The sequence below is a fragment of the Vipera ursinii genome (assembly GCF_947247035.1).
Source record: "Vipera ursinii genome assembly, chromosome: 5".
Taxonomy (NCBI): domain Eukaryota; kingdom Metazoa; phylum Chordata; class Lepidosauria; order Squamata; family Viperidae; genus Vipera; species Vipera ursinii.
The window spans coordinates 2,425,890-2,443,122 of record NC_139518.1 but is presented as its reverse complement, the minus strand read 5'-3'; the positions used below and the strand labels follow the sequence as shown (position 1 = coordinate 2,443,122).

At 44.4% G+C, this 17,233-nt stretch overlaps 1 protein-coding gene across 5 annotated transcripts in view; it reads right to left on the bottom strand.

The window, feature by feature from the left end:
* Window positions 1–6,007: 6,007 nt before the first annotated feature.
* The window catches only part of BCL6 (BCL6 transcription repressor), a 28,253-nt gene continuing 17,027 nt past the window's right edge, over window positions 6,008–17,233 (bottom strand). For 3 of the 5 annotated variants that reach the window (XM_083363941.1, XM_083363943.1, XM_083363942.1), the window contains 7 exons: window positions 16,340–16,561; window positions 14,498–15,481; window positions 12,842–13,023; window positions 11,647–11,814; window positions 9,856–9,986; window positions 8,475–8,612; window positions 6,008–7,751 (listed from right to left, as the gene is read on the bottom strand). In XM_083363941.1, the coding sequence (XP_083220067.1) occupies window positions 7,608–7,751; window positions 8,475–8,612; window positions 9,856–9,986; window positions 11,647–11,814; window positions 12,842–13,023; window positions 14,498–15,481; window positions 16,340–16,561 (1,969 nt within the window). In that variant the 3' untranslated portion in view covers window positions 6,008–7,607. The remainder of the gene's footprint in view (window positions 7,752–8,474; window positions 8,613–9,855; window positions 9,987–11,646; window positions 11,815–12,841; window positions 13,024–14,497; window positions 15,482–16,339; window positions 16,562–17,233) is intronic. The other 2 variants (XM_083363944.1, XM_083363945.1) reach the window with 2 other exon arrangements.

Below are 17,233 nucleotides of genomic sequence, written 5' to 3'. Positions count from 1 at the left end.
CTTTAATTAGCTAAGTTGGGGGTCAGGACCACATTGAATGGATAGAAAAAAGACTACTTACATTAATTCCTGCATGCTTAACCAGGTCAGGAAGGTGTATGCACACAATAGAATAGAATAGATATTGGAATATAGACTAGACTAGACTAGACTAGACTAGACTAGACTAGACTAGACTAGACTAGACTAGACTAGACTAGAATAGAATAGAATAGAATAGAATAGAATAGAATAGAATATTACAGAATAGAATAGAATAGAAATAAGAATAGAATAGAATAGAATATTACAGAATAGAATAGAATAGAAATAAGAATAGAATAGAATAGATATTGTAATATAGAACAGAACAGAAAGAACAGAACAGAACAGAACAGAATAGAGCTGGAAGGGACCTTGGAGGTCTTCTAGTCCAGCCCCCTGCTCAAGCAGGAGAACCTACACCATCGCACACAGATGACTGCAGTGATATATTAATCAATATTCAACTAAAGGAGATGATATGTGTAGAGTGTGTGTGTGTGTGTGTTGATGCACCTTTTTAATGTTTTGATCATTTTGTGGTTTGCGGGGTTTTTTCTTTTTTGTCTCCATGGATTTTTTTTTTGAGTTTTCCATTTTGTACTTTGACTTTGTTTTGAATAAAATATATTTTTTTAAAAAAAGAAAGAAAGAAACAAGTCTTCTTGTTGTCCAAATAAATATCAATATTTTCTTTCCCGGTTCTTCCAAGCTACAGACGGTATAATCCTGCCCTCTGCAGGTCCTCTGGCTGCAATTATTTTCTAAAAAGAATACAGGAAGTCCTTGACTTATGACCGTAATGGAGCCTTCCCAATGCCCATTATGCCCGTAAGCAGACCTTCATGTGACCGACTCAATTTTACGACCGCCCAATTTTACGACCGCCCTGAGCCCCAGGAAGAGAGGGGTGGTTAAGAAGTTTGATATAGGAATAAACACCCCCTCCCCTTTTTTCTTGCGGTGGTCGCTAAGCGAACACAACGGTCGTTAAGTGAACCCATTGTTCGCTAAGGCGTGGTTTTTTGACAAACGCCAGTTTTAGGCAAAAACACCATAAGACGCGGTCACGTGATTGCGGGATGCAGCAAACGGCCGTAAACGTGGGTTGTCTGCCATGTGAATTGTGGCCACGTGACGGGGCAGGGGAGACGGCTGTTAAAATTTCGTAATTAAGTCTATTGCATCTGAGTAGCACCCTCAGTGTTGCTCTCACCACGTTAGCGTTGAAACAAATACAACATAGAAACTGGGAGATTATTTTCCTTATATAGATGGAAACCCATCAAGGAGAGAAGCAACCTGGAATTAAGGAGAAATTTCCTGACAGTGAGGACAATGAACCAGTGGAACAACCTGCCTCCAGAAATGGTGAATGCTCCAACACTGGAAGTTTTTAAGAAGGGACTGGACAGCCATTTGCCTGAAACTTTATAGGGTTTCCTGCCTGAGCAGTGGGTTGGACTAGATGACCTCCAAGGTCCCTTCCAACTCTGTTATTCTATTCATTCTATCCTATCCTATCCTATCCTATCCTATCCTATCCTATCCTATCCTATCCTATCCTATCCTATCCTATCCTATCCTATCCTATCCCATCCTATTCCATTCCATTCCATTCCATTCCATTCTGTAATTCTATTCTATTCTATTCTATTCTATTCTATTCTATTCTATTCTATTCTATTCTATTCTATTCTATTCTATTCTATTCTATTCTATTCTATTCTATTCTATTCTATTCTATTCTATTCTATTGTTTGAACAAGCCGGTCTGGCCTGATGGGGGATGGGTTTTTATTGTCATTTTTAATATATGTATTTATTGTTTTTAGTTGGGCATATGTTTAATTCTTTTTAACTTTTGTATTTTTGTATTTTTTATATGTCTGCCCTGTTCACCGCCCTGAGTCCTTCGGGAGAAGGGTGGTATATAAATAAAATTATTATTATTATTATTATTATTATTATTATTATTATTATTATTATTATTATTATTATTATTATTATTATTATTCTATTCTATTCTTTCTCTCTTCTCTTCTCTTCTCATATGTTGAAGATTACCTTGTCAAGCAAGTTATACTAGAAACGAGTTTATTCTTTCTAGCAAATGATAGTTGGCTAATTACAAGCCTTCATTTCAATTATAATACTGTTGTAATAGTAAAAGCCTGAAAGTTGGACCATAAGAAAGGCTGAGCGCCAAAGAATTGAGGCCTTTGAACTCTGGTGCTGGAGAAGTCTCCTGCGAGTCCCTTGGGCTGCAAGGGGATCAAACCGGTCAGTCCTAGAGGAGATCCACCCTGGCTGCTCTTTAGAAGGCCAGATCCTGAAGCTGAAACTCAAATCCTTTGGCCACCTAATGAGAAGGAAGGACTCACTGGAGAAGAGCCTCATGCTGGGAAAGATTGAGGGCAAGAGAAGAAGGGGACGACGGAGAAGGAGGTGGCTGGATGGAGTCACTGAAGCAGGAGGCGTGAGCTTAAATGGACTCCAGAAGATGGTGGAGGACAGGAAGGCCTGGAGGAATGTTGTCCATAGGGTCACGATGGGTCGGACACGACTTCTCAACTAACAACAACAATAGTAAAAGCCAAAAGGAGAATTTCAAACTCAGGGGAATTCTTGTGTCTATTTAAAAAATGGCTTAATGTCTACATTTATTAAGGAAATTGGCAAAAAAGAATGCTCTTTTATCTGAACATGGAATTAAATCACAATTGTAATTAGCATCAGAGAAGTAATTTAATCCTTAAAAATCTAGACTTAAATATGGCCAAGTGAGAATTCCTTAAACATCCAGTTATTTGCTGGTATAATCACGCATAATAGCTGTAGTCCTACTATTTAGTGCAGGGGTAGGCAAGCTTGGCTCTTTTATGACTCGTGGACTTCAACTCCCAGAATTCCTCAGCCAGCATAGGTGAACTATGGCCCCTTCATGACTTCTGGACTTCTTTAAAAAATGAAGCTGTGGGTCTTGTCGCACCGCCCATTACAAGAGGTCCTCGGCTAACGACCACAGTGGGGCCCAAAATTTCTTTTGCTAAGCGAGACAGTTGTTAAGTGAATTTTGCCTCCTTTAATGAGCCTTCTTGCCACAGTTCTTAAGTGAATCACCGCAGCTGTTAAGTTGGTAACACGGTTGTTAAGTGAATCCGTCTTCCCCATTGACTTGGCTTGTCAGAAGGTCGCAAAAGGGGATCACGTGACCCTGGGGGACACTGCGATCGTCGTAAGTCTGAACCAGTTGCCAAGTGCCCGCATTTTGATCACGCAACCGAGGAGATGCAACGAAGCTTGCAAGGATGACAATTGTCATAAATCACTTTTTTTCAGAGTTGTTGTAATTTTGAACTGAATGAACCGTTGTAAATCGAGGACTTACCTGTATGCAGGTGCAGGCTATGTTGTTTTTTATCTGACCAGTCTCTGGGCAGCATCTCTTGATCCTGTTTCCTAATGTGGAATAGAATAGAATAGAATAGAATAGAATAGAATAGAATAGAATAGAATAGAATAGAATAGAATAGAATAGAATAGAATAGAATAGAATAGAATAGAACAGAACAGAACAGAACAGAACAGAATAGAATAGAATAGAATAGAGAATGGAATGGAATGGAATGGAATAAATAGAATAGAATAGAATAGAATAGAATAGAATAGAATAGAATAGAATAGAATAGAATAGAATAGAATAGAATAGAATATAGAACAGAACAGAGTAGAATAGAATACAGAGCAGAACAGATGGGAATAGAATAGAATAGAATAGAATAGAATAGAATAGAATAGAATAGAATAGAATAGAATAGAATAGAATAGAATAGAATAGAATAGAATAGAATAGAATAGAATAGAATAGAGAAAATGAACAGAATAAAATGAATAGAACAGAAGGAGTAGAATAGAGAAAATGAATTAATAGAATAGAATAGAATAGAATAGAATAGAATAGAATAGAATAGAATAGAATAGAATAGAATAGAATAGAATAGAGCTGGAAGGATCTTGGAGGTCATCTAGTCCAGCCCCCCACTTGAGCAGGAGAACCTATACCATTTCAGGCAAATGGCTGTCCAGTCTCCTCTTAAAAACTTCCAGTGTTAGAGCATTCACAGCTTCTGGTGGCGAGCTGTTCCACTGGTTAACTCTCTTCCCTGTCAGGAAGTTTCTCCTTAATTCCAGGTTGCTTCTCTCCTTGATAAAAGTTTCCATCCGTTGTTTCTTCTCCTGCCTTCTGTTGCTTTGGAGAATAATTTGACCCCCTCTTCTTTCTGGCAGCTTCCGTTCACAAAATTGCCTTTGCTTGTGTTCAGTTGACGGGCTGAATTGCGTTACATGCCCATCATCGGGGGTTTCCCTGTAGTTTTATTTATAAAAAGCCTTCTTCGCCACTAGGTGCTCAAATGTTATCCTGGCCTCCCCCCTTGTGGTGAGAACAGGAATTAACACAGCTAATTACAGTTTTAGAGATGCAGAATGGAAGGGACCTTGGAGGTCATCTAGTCCAACCCCCTGGCCAGGCAGGAAACCCTATACCATTTCGGACAAATGGCCGTCCAGTCTCTTCTTAAGAACTTCCAGTGTTGGAGCATTCACCGCTTCTGGAGGCAGGTGGTTCCACTGGTTAATTGTCCTCTCTGTCAGGAAGTTTCTCCTTAATTCCAGGTTGCTTCTCTCCTTGATTAGTTTCCATCTGTTGCTTCTTGTCCTGCCTTCAGGCGCTTTGGAGAAGAGCTTGACTGCCTCTTCTTTGGGGCAGTCCCTGAGAGATTGGAAGACTGCTATCATGTCCCCCCTCGTCCTTCTCTTCGTTAAACTAGACATACCCAATTCCAGCAACCGTTCCTCGTGTTTTAGCCTCCAGTCCCCCAATCCTCTTTGTTGCTCTTCTCTGTACCCTTTCTAGAGTCTCGACCTCTTTTTTACATTGTGGGGACCAAAACTGGACCTCAATATTCCAAGTGTGGCCTTACCAAGGTACTAAATAGCGGCACTAACAGTTCACATATCCCCTCATCTAAAATGTTTACGAAGTTGTTTGAAGACTAAAGTCCCCAAGACAGAACTTGAGGTACCCTGCAGGCATAGATGTGTTGAGTTCTAGTTCCGCCTTAGGTATGAACGCCAGCTGGGTGACTTTGGGCCAATCCCCAGGAGACGGTGAGTTCTAGTCCTACCTAAACAGATCCAGCTTCTTCCTTTGAGTTGGCTTGTCAGAATCCAGCTGAGAAAGTCGCAAATGGCGATCACACGACCCTGGGAAACGGCGGTGGTGGTCAATATATATCTGTTCCAGAAGTTGTCTGAATCGTGATCACGGAATGGCGCGAATGGTGCCATCGTCGTAACTGTGAGGACAAGCCTTTTTCAGTCCCAGTCCAAATTCCTTAGTGTAAAGCAGCAGTCTCCAAACTCGACAAGTTTAAGACTTGTGGACTTCAGCTCCCAGAATTCTGGGAGTTGACGTCCACAAGTCTTAAAAAGTTGCTAAGTTTGGAGAGTGGCTGGGAAATTCTGGGAGTTGGAAGTCCACAAGTCTAAGCACATTGATTTGTGCTTTAGATTGTAAGCCGCCCTGAGTCTTCGGAGAAGGGCGGGATATAAATGGGATTAAAATTAAATTAAATTAAATCATACCCCTCAATATTCAATATTCTTTCATCCGTTAAATTGACCAATGTGTCCTTTTTGTCTTCAATTAATTCAGTTAATTAATTAATTGGCTCTCCTGCTTCAGCAGGGGGCTGGACTAGAAGACCTCCAAGGTAATAATAATAATAATAATAATAATAATAATAATAATAATAATAATAATAATAATAATAATAATAATAATAATAAAAAATTGGAAGGGAAATAAAAGTCTTAAATTTGGTAAGTTTATAGACCCTTGGTCTAAAAAAAAACCAGGTGTTTTTTCCCCCCCAGATTTGTCGCACAATGTTTGCATCTAAATGAATTAATTGGGGGAGGGGGGGCGCTAAAGAATGAGTTCACACACAATTCTGGCTCCAGGTTCTGCTGTTTTATTTTCTTTTTTTGTCTGGATTTGTACAGCTCTATTTTACAGAATGCATTAATGCAGTTTGATGTAGCCCAAAAACCCTGTCACCGAGATAGGACTGATTGTAACACAAGTGTATAAAATGAGACCAAATTATTGTATTTCCTTTTTTTTTTTAAAGAAAAATAAGAACAAAAGAGACTTTGCTTTTATTTATCCGGAGTTCACCCGGGTCATTCCCTTTCCCGATCCTTAAAACCGTACCGCCCACTGGGATTCAGTTTTGTCGAAAAAGAAAGGCACTGTGAAAAAAAAAACAACCAAAAAAATAATATTCCCCCAACAAACATTATACATATATTTATATTTATATTTATATTTATATTTATATTTATATTTATATATATATACACAGACTGGGGAAAAATACACTTTATATTATTTTAAATTCCTTCTGCAGCTTTAGTTTTTCTTTATTTAATACACACTCTTTTTTTTTTTGTAAATTGTAAATCTTCACTTGCAAAAAAATACAAATAACACACTCAAGGCTCTTAGACAAAATATTTTTCTCACCAAGACGGATGCAGAATTTTTGTTTGTTTGTTTTAAAATATTTTGTTAAGTGCTCCATTTTTTATTTTTTTTTATTTTTGGCAATGGAGATTCTCTTCAGCCTCTGCCTGCAGAGACTTAAGCACAGAGACTTCAATGCATTTATACATATACATATATATGTATATATAATATCTTTTAAAGGCACACACACACACACATATATACATATACAATATATACATATATATACATATACATATATATACACATACATATATATATATATATGTTTGTGTGTGGGTGTCATTTATTTATATATATTTATATTTATATATACACACATATATGTATATATATCTCATATATATTCATCTATTTACAGTTCCGCCGTAAATTCCTTCACCTTTGGTTAAAAAGTTTAAAGCCCCCCTCCCCTTTCGTATCCCTTATACAATCTCTTTCTCTGTTGTGAAACACACACACAACTTTGCATAAAAAGATTTACATTTTGCTCCCGTAAAACAATGTACATTCCTCAATTTCTGCCTGCGGGGGGGGGGGGGAGGCTGGGAAGGAGAGAAACGGGGGGGGGGGGAGAAATGGGTTTTCAACCGTTTTCCCGCGCAGACATTGTAAGAAAGGTTGCCGACCCCTCTCGTCCGTTTGCACACACACACACACAAACACACACACGCAGGCGCGCACACACAAGTAGTCCGACTGTGAAGTTTTACACAACTGGGGAACAAAACCCGACCCCACGTAATACGGAACGTAAACCATCTCCCTGTTTTGCACCCCGTCTGTCCTTCGCTCCGGGCTTCTAGAGGCACTCCGATGTGTAACGACAACAACACAAAACAGCGAGAACAACAACACGTTGGGGTTTTTTTCTTTTTGTTTCGTTTTTCCCCCCCTAAAGTAATCGAAGCATCCTTTGGACAACCCTGCCCACCACCCTTTTCCCGGAAGGAGCCTCTTGGCTTCATCCGCCGTTTCATGCCGCTAGTCCTCAGCACGCCTTGGAGAGTTCCGGTGGAGTGTCGACAGGAGACAGGCGGTACTGCACCTTGGTGTTCGTGATGGCGCCGTGTTTCTGCCGGAGATGCAAGCGGAGTTGGCTCTTGTGTCGGAAGTGCAGGTTGCACTTTTCACACTGGAGGGGAAAAAAGAGGCAATTGAAGTGTGCCGCTTTTAGGGCGCAATGGACATCGAGAAACGAAAGGCGAGCGCTTGAGAAAAAAGGTTTAAAAAATCAGTTTTCTCGCCAGGTCGTCCTCAACTTACGGGCGTTCACTTGGCGACCGTTCAAAGTTACGACGGCACTGAAGAATGTGGCTTACGGCCGTTTTTCACACTTAACGACCGTGGCAGCAACCCCATGGTCACCTGATCAAAATTCAAACACTTGGCAACCGATTCATATTTACGACGGTGGCAGCGTCCCCGGGGGGTGGGTGGGGGGGTGGGTTGTCACGTGATCCCCTTTTGCGACCTCCTGGCCAGCAAAGTCACTGGGAAAGCCGGATTCCCTTAACGACCGCGTGACTAACTTAACAACCCCAGCGATTCGCTTTAACAACTGCGGCAAGAGAGGTCGTAAAACGGAGCAAAACTCACTTAAGGAATGTCGCGCTTAGGAACAGAAATTTGGGGCTCATTTGCCGTCGTAAAATGAGGACTACTGTACCTGGTGTGGCCCAGAGCGGGTTAAAAAAAAAATCAAGATGGCAGCCACATTGGTACAGCCCAAGATGCCGTCTTGACTTTGTGGTCTCCCCGGCAGACAAACCACGAATGAGGGTTTGTAAACCTGAAGGGTGTTAGGTTTTTTTTTTGTTTGTGCGAACGCTCTCCGCAAACAAGCGAGTCGGCTTACATGATAGGGCTTCTCTCCAGTGTGGATCCGCAAATGACTCTTGAGCGTCTGGAGATGTCGGAAACGGGTGCCGCAGATTTCGCACGGATACGGCTTCTCCCCGGTGTGGATGAGTACGTGCGCCCGGAGGTGGGCCACCTGGGAAAGGCAAGGGAGACTCAAGAGGGCCATCCGGGGGAGTTTCTCCCCACCCCTCCAAAAAGGGGGCTCAGATTCCCCCCCCCCATCCTCTTTGTTGGGGGGGGAAAAAAAACCTTTTGATTTCACCCATTTTGCAGGCTTTAGAGGGTGGGAGCAAAAGGCCTCACTTGGTCCAGATTTTTTGCCCTCGGAAAACTGTTGAAATTTGTGGCAGAAAAAGACCCCGGGGTCCATTCGGCCTGCTGATTTTTTTGGTTGTGTTTTCAGTACATGTATTTATTATTTTTATTTATTATTTTTAATGTATTATTTTGCTTTATCCTTCATCTATCTATCTATCTATCTATCTATCTATCTATCTATCTATCTATCTATCTATCTATCTATCATCTGTCTATCCATCCATCCATCATCTAGTTATCTGTCTGTCTGTCTATCTATCTATCTATCTATCTATCTATCTATCTATCTATCATCTATCTATCCATCATCTACCTATCATCTATCTATATCTATCCACCTATCATCTATCTATCTATCCATTTATCCATCTATCATCTATCTATCATCTGTCTATCATCTATCTATCTATCTATCTATCTATCTATCTATCTATCTATCTATGTCTGTCTGTGTCTGTCCATCCATCCATCCATCATCTAGTTATCTGTCTGTCTGTCTTTCTGTCTATCTATCTATCATATATCTATCATCTATCTATCCATCATCTATCTATCCATCTATCATCTATCATCTATCATCTGTGTATCATCCATCCATCCATCCATCCATCCATCTATCTATCTATCTATCTATCTATCTATCTATCTATCTATCTATCTATCATCTATCTATCTATCTATCTATCTATCTATCTATCTATCTATCTATCTATCTATCATCTATCTATCTATCACTCTCTCTCTCATTCATTTTAGAAATTTCCATCTTCCTCTCACTCATTCTCAAACTGTTTGACAATTTGGGAAGATTTCCTTCCTTGGCTCTCTGGTGTTTGCTAGCCAGGGCTGGGCAAAAAAGTCAAGATGGCTACTAGGAAAGTGCAGCCCCAACAGTGCAACCCTCTACATTTAAAAAGGCCCAGCTTCCATCAGACCATTGCGGCCGCCATCTTGACTTCTTTGACCTGGGGGGGCCTCCGCAGCTCCTACTGCATCTCAAGAGGGGGGAGGGGCAACCATGGACCACCATCCCCCGCTTCGGCCCCACAGACACCCACCTGTACAAAGCGAGCTCCGCACGTTTCACATTTATACGGCTTCTCCCCGGAGTGGATCCGTGTATGAGTCTTGAGGTTGGCCGGACGGTTGAACTGCGCCCCGCAGATACCGCAACGGTAGGGCTTCTCGCCTGTTTGGACCAACCAAACGGCACATTTTTAGTGTCTCAAAGTTATTTGCACACAAACACACAACTCAGAATCTGCTAAACGTTTGAATCTCTACATCCGTGTTTCTCGACCGCCGCAACTTTAAGAGGGGTGGACTTCAACTCCCAGAATTCCCCAGCCAGCTCTGCAGGGCTGGAGAATTCTGGGAGTTGAAGTCCACCCGTCTTAAAGTTGACAAGCTGCTCGCCAACTTGGCATTCCCTTTTAATAACACCTTTTAAAAAGATTAGGCCAGGGGTCCTCAAACGTGGCCACTTTAAAACTTGTGGACTTCAACTCCCAGAATTCCCTAGCCAGCCATGCTGGCTGGGGAATTCTGGGAGTTGAAGTCCACAAGTCTTAAAGTGGCCAGGTTTGAGGACCCCTGGTTTAAGCCATTTAATCTTCACGGAAGTTGAGGATTAAACTCAACTCCCCAGAATCATCCAGGATAAACTTTCCTTCAGACTTCAACTCCCAGAATTCCAAAGGCTTTCCTAGCTGAGGCCCCTGGGAGTTGAAGTCCTACAGGTGCAGCCGTGTTGCCAATGTTTCAACAGGGCAATTTTGTTCTTTTCAAGCCAACATTTGAGGGTCTCGGGGAGGGGGAGGGGGGGCACAGATCACAGAGTGCTCTACAAAACACACAACTCAGCTCACCGCCCCCCCCCAGGCTGTTTTCCAAGGAAGAAAATGAAATTTCCCAGAATCCCCTGATATGGGGCTATGGAAAGACCCCTCCCTCAATTCCCAGGAGCCGATGCAAACTCCGTCCCTTTCTGGCATGAGTGAGACACCCCCCTGCCACGCATACACACATCACATGGGCCAAAGGAGTGCAATTTGCAAGTCACAACTGTGTAGTCCTCAACTTACAACGATCTGTTTAGTGACCATTACAACAGCACTGAAAAAGTGAGTTATCACTGTTTTTCACACTTTCTGACCATTGCAGCATCCCCGGGGGTGGGGGCGTATGTGATCAAAATTCGGTGCAAGGACTGTTGCTAAGTGACGTTTCTCAGTGCCGTCGTAATTTTCAGGCTTGCTAAAAAAAATGGCCGTAAGTGCAAGGATTGGTCATTAGGTCACTTTTTTTTCAACGTCATCACAACCTTGGTCGCTAAGCAAATGATTGTTAAGTGTAAGGACTGGTCATAAATCACTTTTTTCAGCACCATCACAACTTTGAAGGAATGGTCGTAAGTGTGAGGACTGGTCCTAAGTAACTTTTTCCCGTGCCATCACACCTCTGGCGGCTAAACAAATGGTCATAAGTGTAAGGACTGGCCCTAAATCACTTTTTTTCAGCACCGTCACAACTTTGAAGGAATGGTCGTAAGTGTGAGGACTGGTCCTAAGTAACTTTTTCCGGTGCCATCACACCTCTGGCGGCTAAACAAATGGTCATAAGTGTAAGGACCGGCCCTAAATCACTTTTTTTTCAGCACCGTCACAACTTTGAATGGTCACTAAACGAATGGCCGCTAAGTCAAGGACTACTTGCAAATGACCCTTCTTTTTGCCACGGCTCTGCTGCCTGGCCTGTGCCCGGTGGATTGGGCCACTTCAAACCGCCCTCTCTGCGTTCGACAGCACTCCGGAGAGCCGCGGTTACGTGTCCCCCAGGTGAGGCTATACCTGTGTGGACGGTTTTGTGACTGGCTAGGTTCCCCTTGTAGCGAAACGAGGCCTGACAACGGTCACACTTGTAGGGTTTGTCACTGTGCGTTTGCAGGGAATGTTTCTTGAACGCGGCCTCTTCCGAGAATGGGCACTGGCATTCTTTGCAGAAAAAAGACCGGGTTTCTGTCGGAGAGGAAGAGGGGACGCGGGTGAGAATCACGTGGAACCGCGCCACGCCGGGCCACCCTCAGAACCAGGCACGGGGTTGACCCTCGCCTCCCTCGCCGTCAAAAAACAAGCCAGGATTAGCCCTCGTCGAGATTTGAGACGTGAGATCGATCCTGGTTAATCCTGGTTTGTTTGGGGTGCCCGAGGGGGCGCCTCCAACCCGTGGATGGCCTGTTCACAAACCCGGTTAGGCGCGTTGTGAGAAGGCAGGAAATGTTTGTACAGCACCATGTGATCCAACAGAAGGGTGGAACAGCCTTCAGCCCCAAATGAGTGTTGGGATATAATATTATCTAATATAATACAATATCTAATAATATTCTTCAAGCTACGGCAAAATCAGAAACTGGGGATATGAAAAAGGTAACCTTTCTGAACCTAATTTTACATACAGGTAGTCCTCGACTTACGACCACATCTGAGCCCAAATTTTCTGTTGCTAAGCGAGATAGCAAGTGAGTTTTGCTCCCTTTTATGCCAGGGTTGTTAAGCGAATCACTGAAATTGCAAAGGGAATCCGGAAGTCATTAAGTGGATCTGGCTTCCCCCATCACCTCTGACTGTCGGAAGCCGGCTGGAATGGTGGTCACAAATGGCGGTCACATCAACCTGGGATGCCGCAACTGTCATAAATACATTCATAGTGCCAAGCTATGAATTTCGTTCACATGACCACGCGGATGACGCGTTGGTCGTTAAGTGCGAAGCCCAGTCGTAAGTTTGAGGCCTTGTCATAAGTACGAGATCCAGTCCTAAGTCATTTTTGTCAGTGCCATTGGATCTCTGGCTGTAATTCGAGGATTACCTGTATTAAACTGACCCCGTCTGCAAAAGATGAGCCTCTCCACTCAAGCAGAGGCTATCTTTAAGTGGAAATAAACTTCTGCCTTCTCGGTATATCAAGGCAAGGAGTCAAGCCATCCTTTTAACAAACATGGCGATCACCCCCCAAAAAAGTTATCGGAAACTTTTGTGGACTTACCACAACTGGAATCTGAATATTCCGACTGGGTTTCCCCCATTTCTTCTCCAAAGTTGGATCCGGGGGTATGAAGGCACATGTCCGAATGCTGCGGGGACCGAGAACTGCAGGAGCTGCACTTGGACGAATGCAGATACAACGGGGACTGGTCCTCACTGCTCCGAGGAGAACCATCAAGGGACCTAGAGAGCAAGAAACTGCGTTAAGACTAACATCCAGTGGTGGGAAACTGCCCTTTGATTCTTCAGGGGCTGAGCTAAACCGCAGTCTGTTACTCAGATAATACTCGACTCGGCTATCGCATTTGGCTAAGACGGAACTTTAAAGAAGCATTTTGGCAACCACAAAGGGTCCTCAAATCTCTTCAGGCAGTCCATGAAGTCAAATACGTATTTTAAAATTTCTCGTCTTATAGGTGATCCTCGAGTTACGACCACAACAGAGCCCAAAATTTCTGTTGCTCAGCGAGTTATTGAATTTTGCCCCATTTTACAACCTGTCTTGCCACAGTTGTTAAGTGAATCACTGCAGTTGTTGAGTAACGCAGTTGTTAAGTGAATCTGGCTTTGACTTTGCTTGTCAGAAGGTTGCAAAAGGGGATCACATGAGCACAGGAAAATGCAACCGTCATAAGTGAGAGTCAGTTGCCAAGCGTCTGAATTTTGATCACGGGACCATGGGGATGCTGCAACGGTCGTAAGTGTGAAAAACCATCCTAAGCCATTTTTCCCAGTGCCGTTGTAACTTTGAACGGTCACTAAATGAATTGTCGTAAGTAAAAAACCACGTGCAATTTCTAGACAAACTCTTTGGGTTCCTCAACCTTTTCTAAGAAGACAAAGGGGTTCCTGCAAATGAGCTACACTATAAACCAAGATGTACAAACCAACATTTGTCCTGTTCCAACTTGCCAAGGTTTGTATCCCTGTTGATCAAACTGCCTGAAGTGTAGATTTAACAACAGGTTGCCGGTTGTAATATGCTGGCCAATGGCAAGCAATGCAGGGACTCTGCTCAGCCTATGCGCACCCCAAATTAACCATTTACTAGGAACAGCATTGTACGTTTGAACCCTAAACCCAGTAAGCAAGGCGAGTTCACACAACTCCTAAGCCACGCATGCACAACGGTAAAAATTCACTTGGGATCTCGTATGAATACGGGCATTTCTTCCCTAGCTGACCTGGGGACAGGGGTGTTGTCTGAATTACAACCGCGCCATAATGGAGGAAGTTATGGCCTGCATCTCAACACCCCAGCCACACCAAAAGAAATTCGCACAGCTATCAAAAGGTGGAAGACTTTTCCCCTGTGATTCAGCCACGAAAAGCACTTCTGGAGGCTACAGGGATGGGAAGAGATGGCTGAAATTAAATTAATTCAGCGTTTCTCGCCCTCAGCAACTCGAAGACCTGTGGGCTTCACCTTCTAAAATGGTGGCTGGCTAGGGAATTCTGGGAGCTGACGTCCACACACCTTCACCTTGCTAAAGTCGCAAAACATTGCCCTAACTCGAAATATATTTTAGCCAGTAAGATCAGACCTGGTGAGAAATATGGATGGGACACCACTAGTAAATCCAAATCTACACATACATGAACACCAACGTGCACACCCGCTCCTCATCCAAGAAGGAAGAGGCCCTTTGCCCCGTACCTGTTAAGAATATTGTTTAGGCGGCTCGCTTGCGGGATAGTTGAGTCTTCCCCGTTGACGTTGAGCTTGGTTGGGGACTGCACCTCCATGTTCTCTGGTTCCAGGGACTGTTGACACGCCAAGGAGGGCCCGTACGGCCGTGGCGAGAGGGTTCCCACCTCGGTGTGCTCGGGGCCATCCTCCTTGGCATTCTGGTTGAGTGAGTTGAGCACGATAAACTTGTACTTTTTCCAGTTGCAGGCCTTGGGGTCCGTGGGACTCTTTGCCGAAGTCGCGCCCGGACCGATACAGGCGTTCTTACTGCTGCTGGACTCGGTCGGCGAGTTGGGCTGGCAGTCCGACTTCTGCGGGCTCTGAGGGCTGGTCACCACCTTCCGATTCACAGGTGCGTTGGTGGGCTCGAAGCGCTGGGCCCGCTTGGCTTCGGGAGCGGACCTCTCCTCCTCCGGGCTCGTTTTCCCGCACGCAAAGTAGGCGCCACTGGGTGGCAGGGAAGGCGCAGGATCAGGACCCATAGGTGCCCCGTAACGGGCTACAGTTTTGTTCTCCTCGGCCGCTTCTTCCTTCGGGGAGTAGACGACGGCGGGGTGGCGGAGGCTGGGCGAGATGTTAGCCACCGCCCGGGTAAACTCGGCAGCGTTGCTCCGAGGCGCGTTGCAAGGCGCCACCCGCTCTCTCAAAAAGGGGTGCCCTCTCGAAGCCTCCGAGACGGGCATCCTGGCGTCTCGTAGCTCTTCGTCCGAGTACAGGTATCCGCCGACGGGCACGGGATTGTAGCCAGTGTAGGAGATGGGGGATCCGGACATGCTGCTGTACAAACTGGGCATGAAGGCTCGCCCGTCGCAAACGGAACCGTTCCGAAGAGGTAAGCTGCTTTCTGAGATATCCCGGCTTCTGTAAGCCATCATGTGGGGTTGGCTGAGCATCTGGTTAGCTAAAAAATCTTCCCGGGAGCTTTTGGCAGCCGAGACCATTTCCGTTTCGCTGAAACCAAGAGAAAAGGGATGTTATGATACAGGTATTCGACTTACGGACACTGCTAAGCGTGACGGTTGTTACGCGAGTTTTGCCCTGCTTTACGGCCTTTTCTGCCACAGTTGTTAAGTGAATTACTGCGGTTGTTAAGCTAGGAACCCATTGACTTTGTTTATCAAGAAGGTTGCAAAAGGGGATCACCTGACCCCGGGGGACACTGCGACCGTCATAAATATGAGTCAGTTGCCCAGTGTCTGAATTTTGATCACATGACCATGGGGATGCTGCAAAGGTTGTAAGGGTGAAAAACGGTCGTAGGTCACTTTTTTTCAGCGCCGTTGTAACTTTGAACGGTCACTAAATGAACTATTGTAAGTGGAGGACTATCTGTACTGTATTAGTTAAAAACATTCAGCAAATGCCCAGCAGAGGGCAGCACCTAACTGAAGCTGGGTACTCTCCCAAAGCTTAAACTGAGTTAAACTTGGCTTAGTGCTCGGATGGGAGATTTTGCCCTCTCCGTCGGCGGCTGTGGAACCCCAAGTCGACTCCCAGCACTTTCTAACACCCAGAATTCCCCTTAGTCCACTGTTTCTCAATCTTGGCTATCTTGAAGAGGTGCGGACTTCAACTCCCAGAATTCCTCACCGGCTGGGGAATTCTGGGAATTGAAGTCCACACCTCCTAATATGGCCAAAAGGTTGAGACACAATGCTTTAGGTTGCTAGGGAATTCATCCTAGCACCTCTTTTTCTCAGAGATGAACGAAGAAAACAAGTCTCTTTTTAGGGGGAGGAAAACACCGTCTCCAGGAAGACAGGGGTGCCGCGTGCGAATCCCACCTCGTGCTATAAAACCCCGTCTCACCTGGAGTTCAGGAGCCTCCGGCAGGTGTCCACCACGTGCTCCATCTGCAGGTAGAGAGCCGTGGCCATCACCGCCAGGATGTTACTCTCCCGCAAATTGAGACGAGAGGTGTACATAAAATCCAGGAGGATCCCAAATCCTTCGGGACTGATCTCCGGGTCTAAATTCAGGACCGACAGGTTACACTTCAACTGGTCGGTGAAGATGCTATAGAAAAGGCCGCTGTGGGGAAGGAAAGGAATAATTCTGGTCAACACTTTGCAAAAAAAAAAAAGGGGGGGGAGGTGTTTGAGACTTTGGGAAAAAGCAAGTAAGACGATTAAAGGCCTGGAGATCGAAACATACGAAGAACGGCTGACGGAGTTGGAGAAAAGAAGAAATAAAGGTGACATGACAGCAGTATTTGAGGGGATGCCCCAAAGAAGGGGGGAGGGTCAACCTATATTGGGGGCATATCGGTATACAAGGACAATTGAGCTGTAAATTTATGTTGCTAAGCAAGGCGTTTGTTCAATGAGTTTTACTCCATTTTCCTAAGTTGACGCCGTTCAGTTCATCCCACGGCGTCAACGCTGCTAACAGCGGATGTTTTTGCATTGACAACAGATGGAAATGTAACCCATCTTTTTCCTTTTACTTTTAGAGTTAGATGATGCTCGGAGGGGAGGGGGGCAATGTGAACGAGAGTCCGGCTAGACATAACAACACTAAACTCAGCATGGGAATCAAGGTTACTGAGCCCAGAGCTGATAAAAGAATTGGCAGGCTGGAGAGCTGGAGAGAAAGCCTGCGCTTCAAGCTAATTGGGGGATGAGATTTACGACTGTTAATTGGAGGAGGGAATTGTGCTTTGATACAAGGTGCCCACGGGGTGAGGGAATTCAGTTTTTGGCT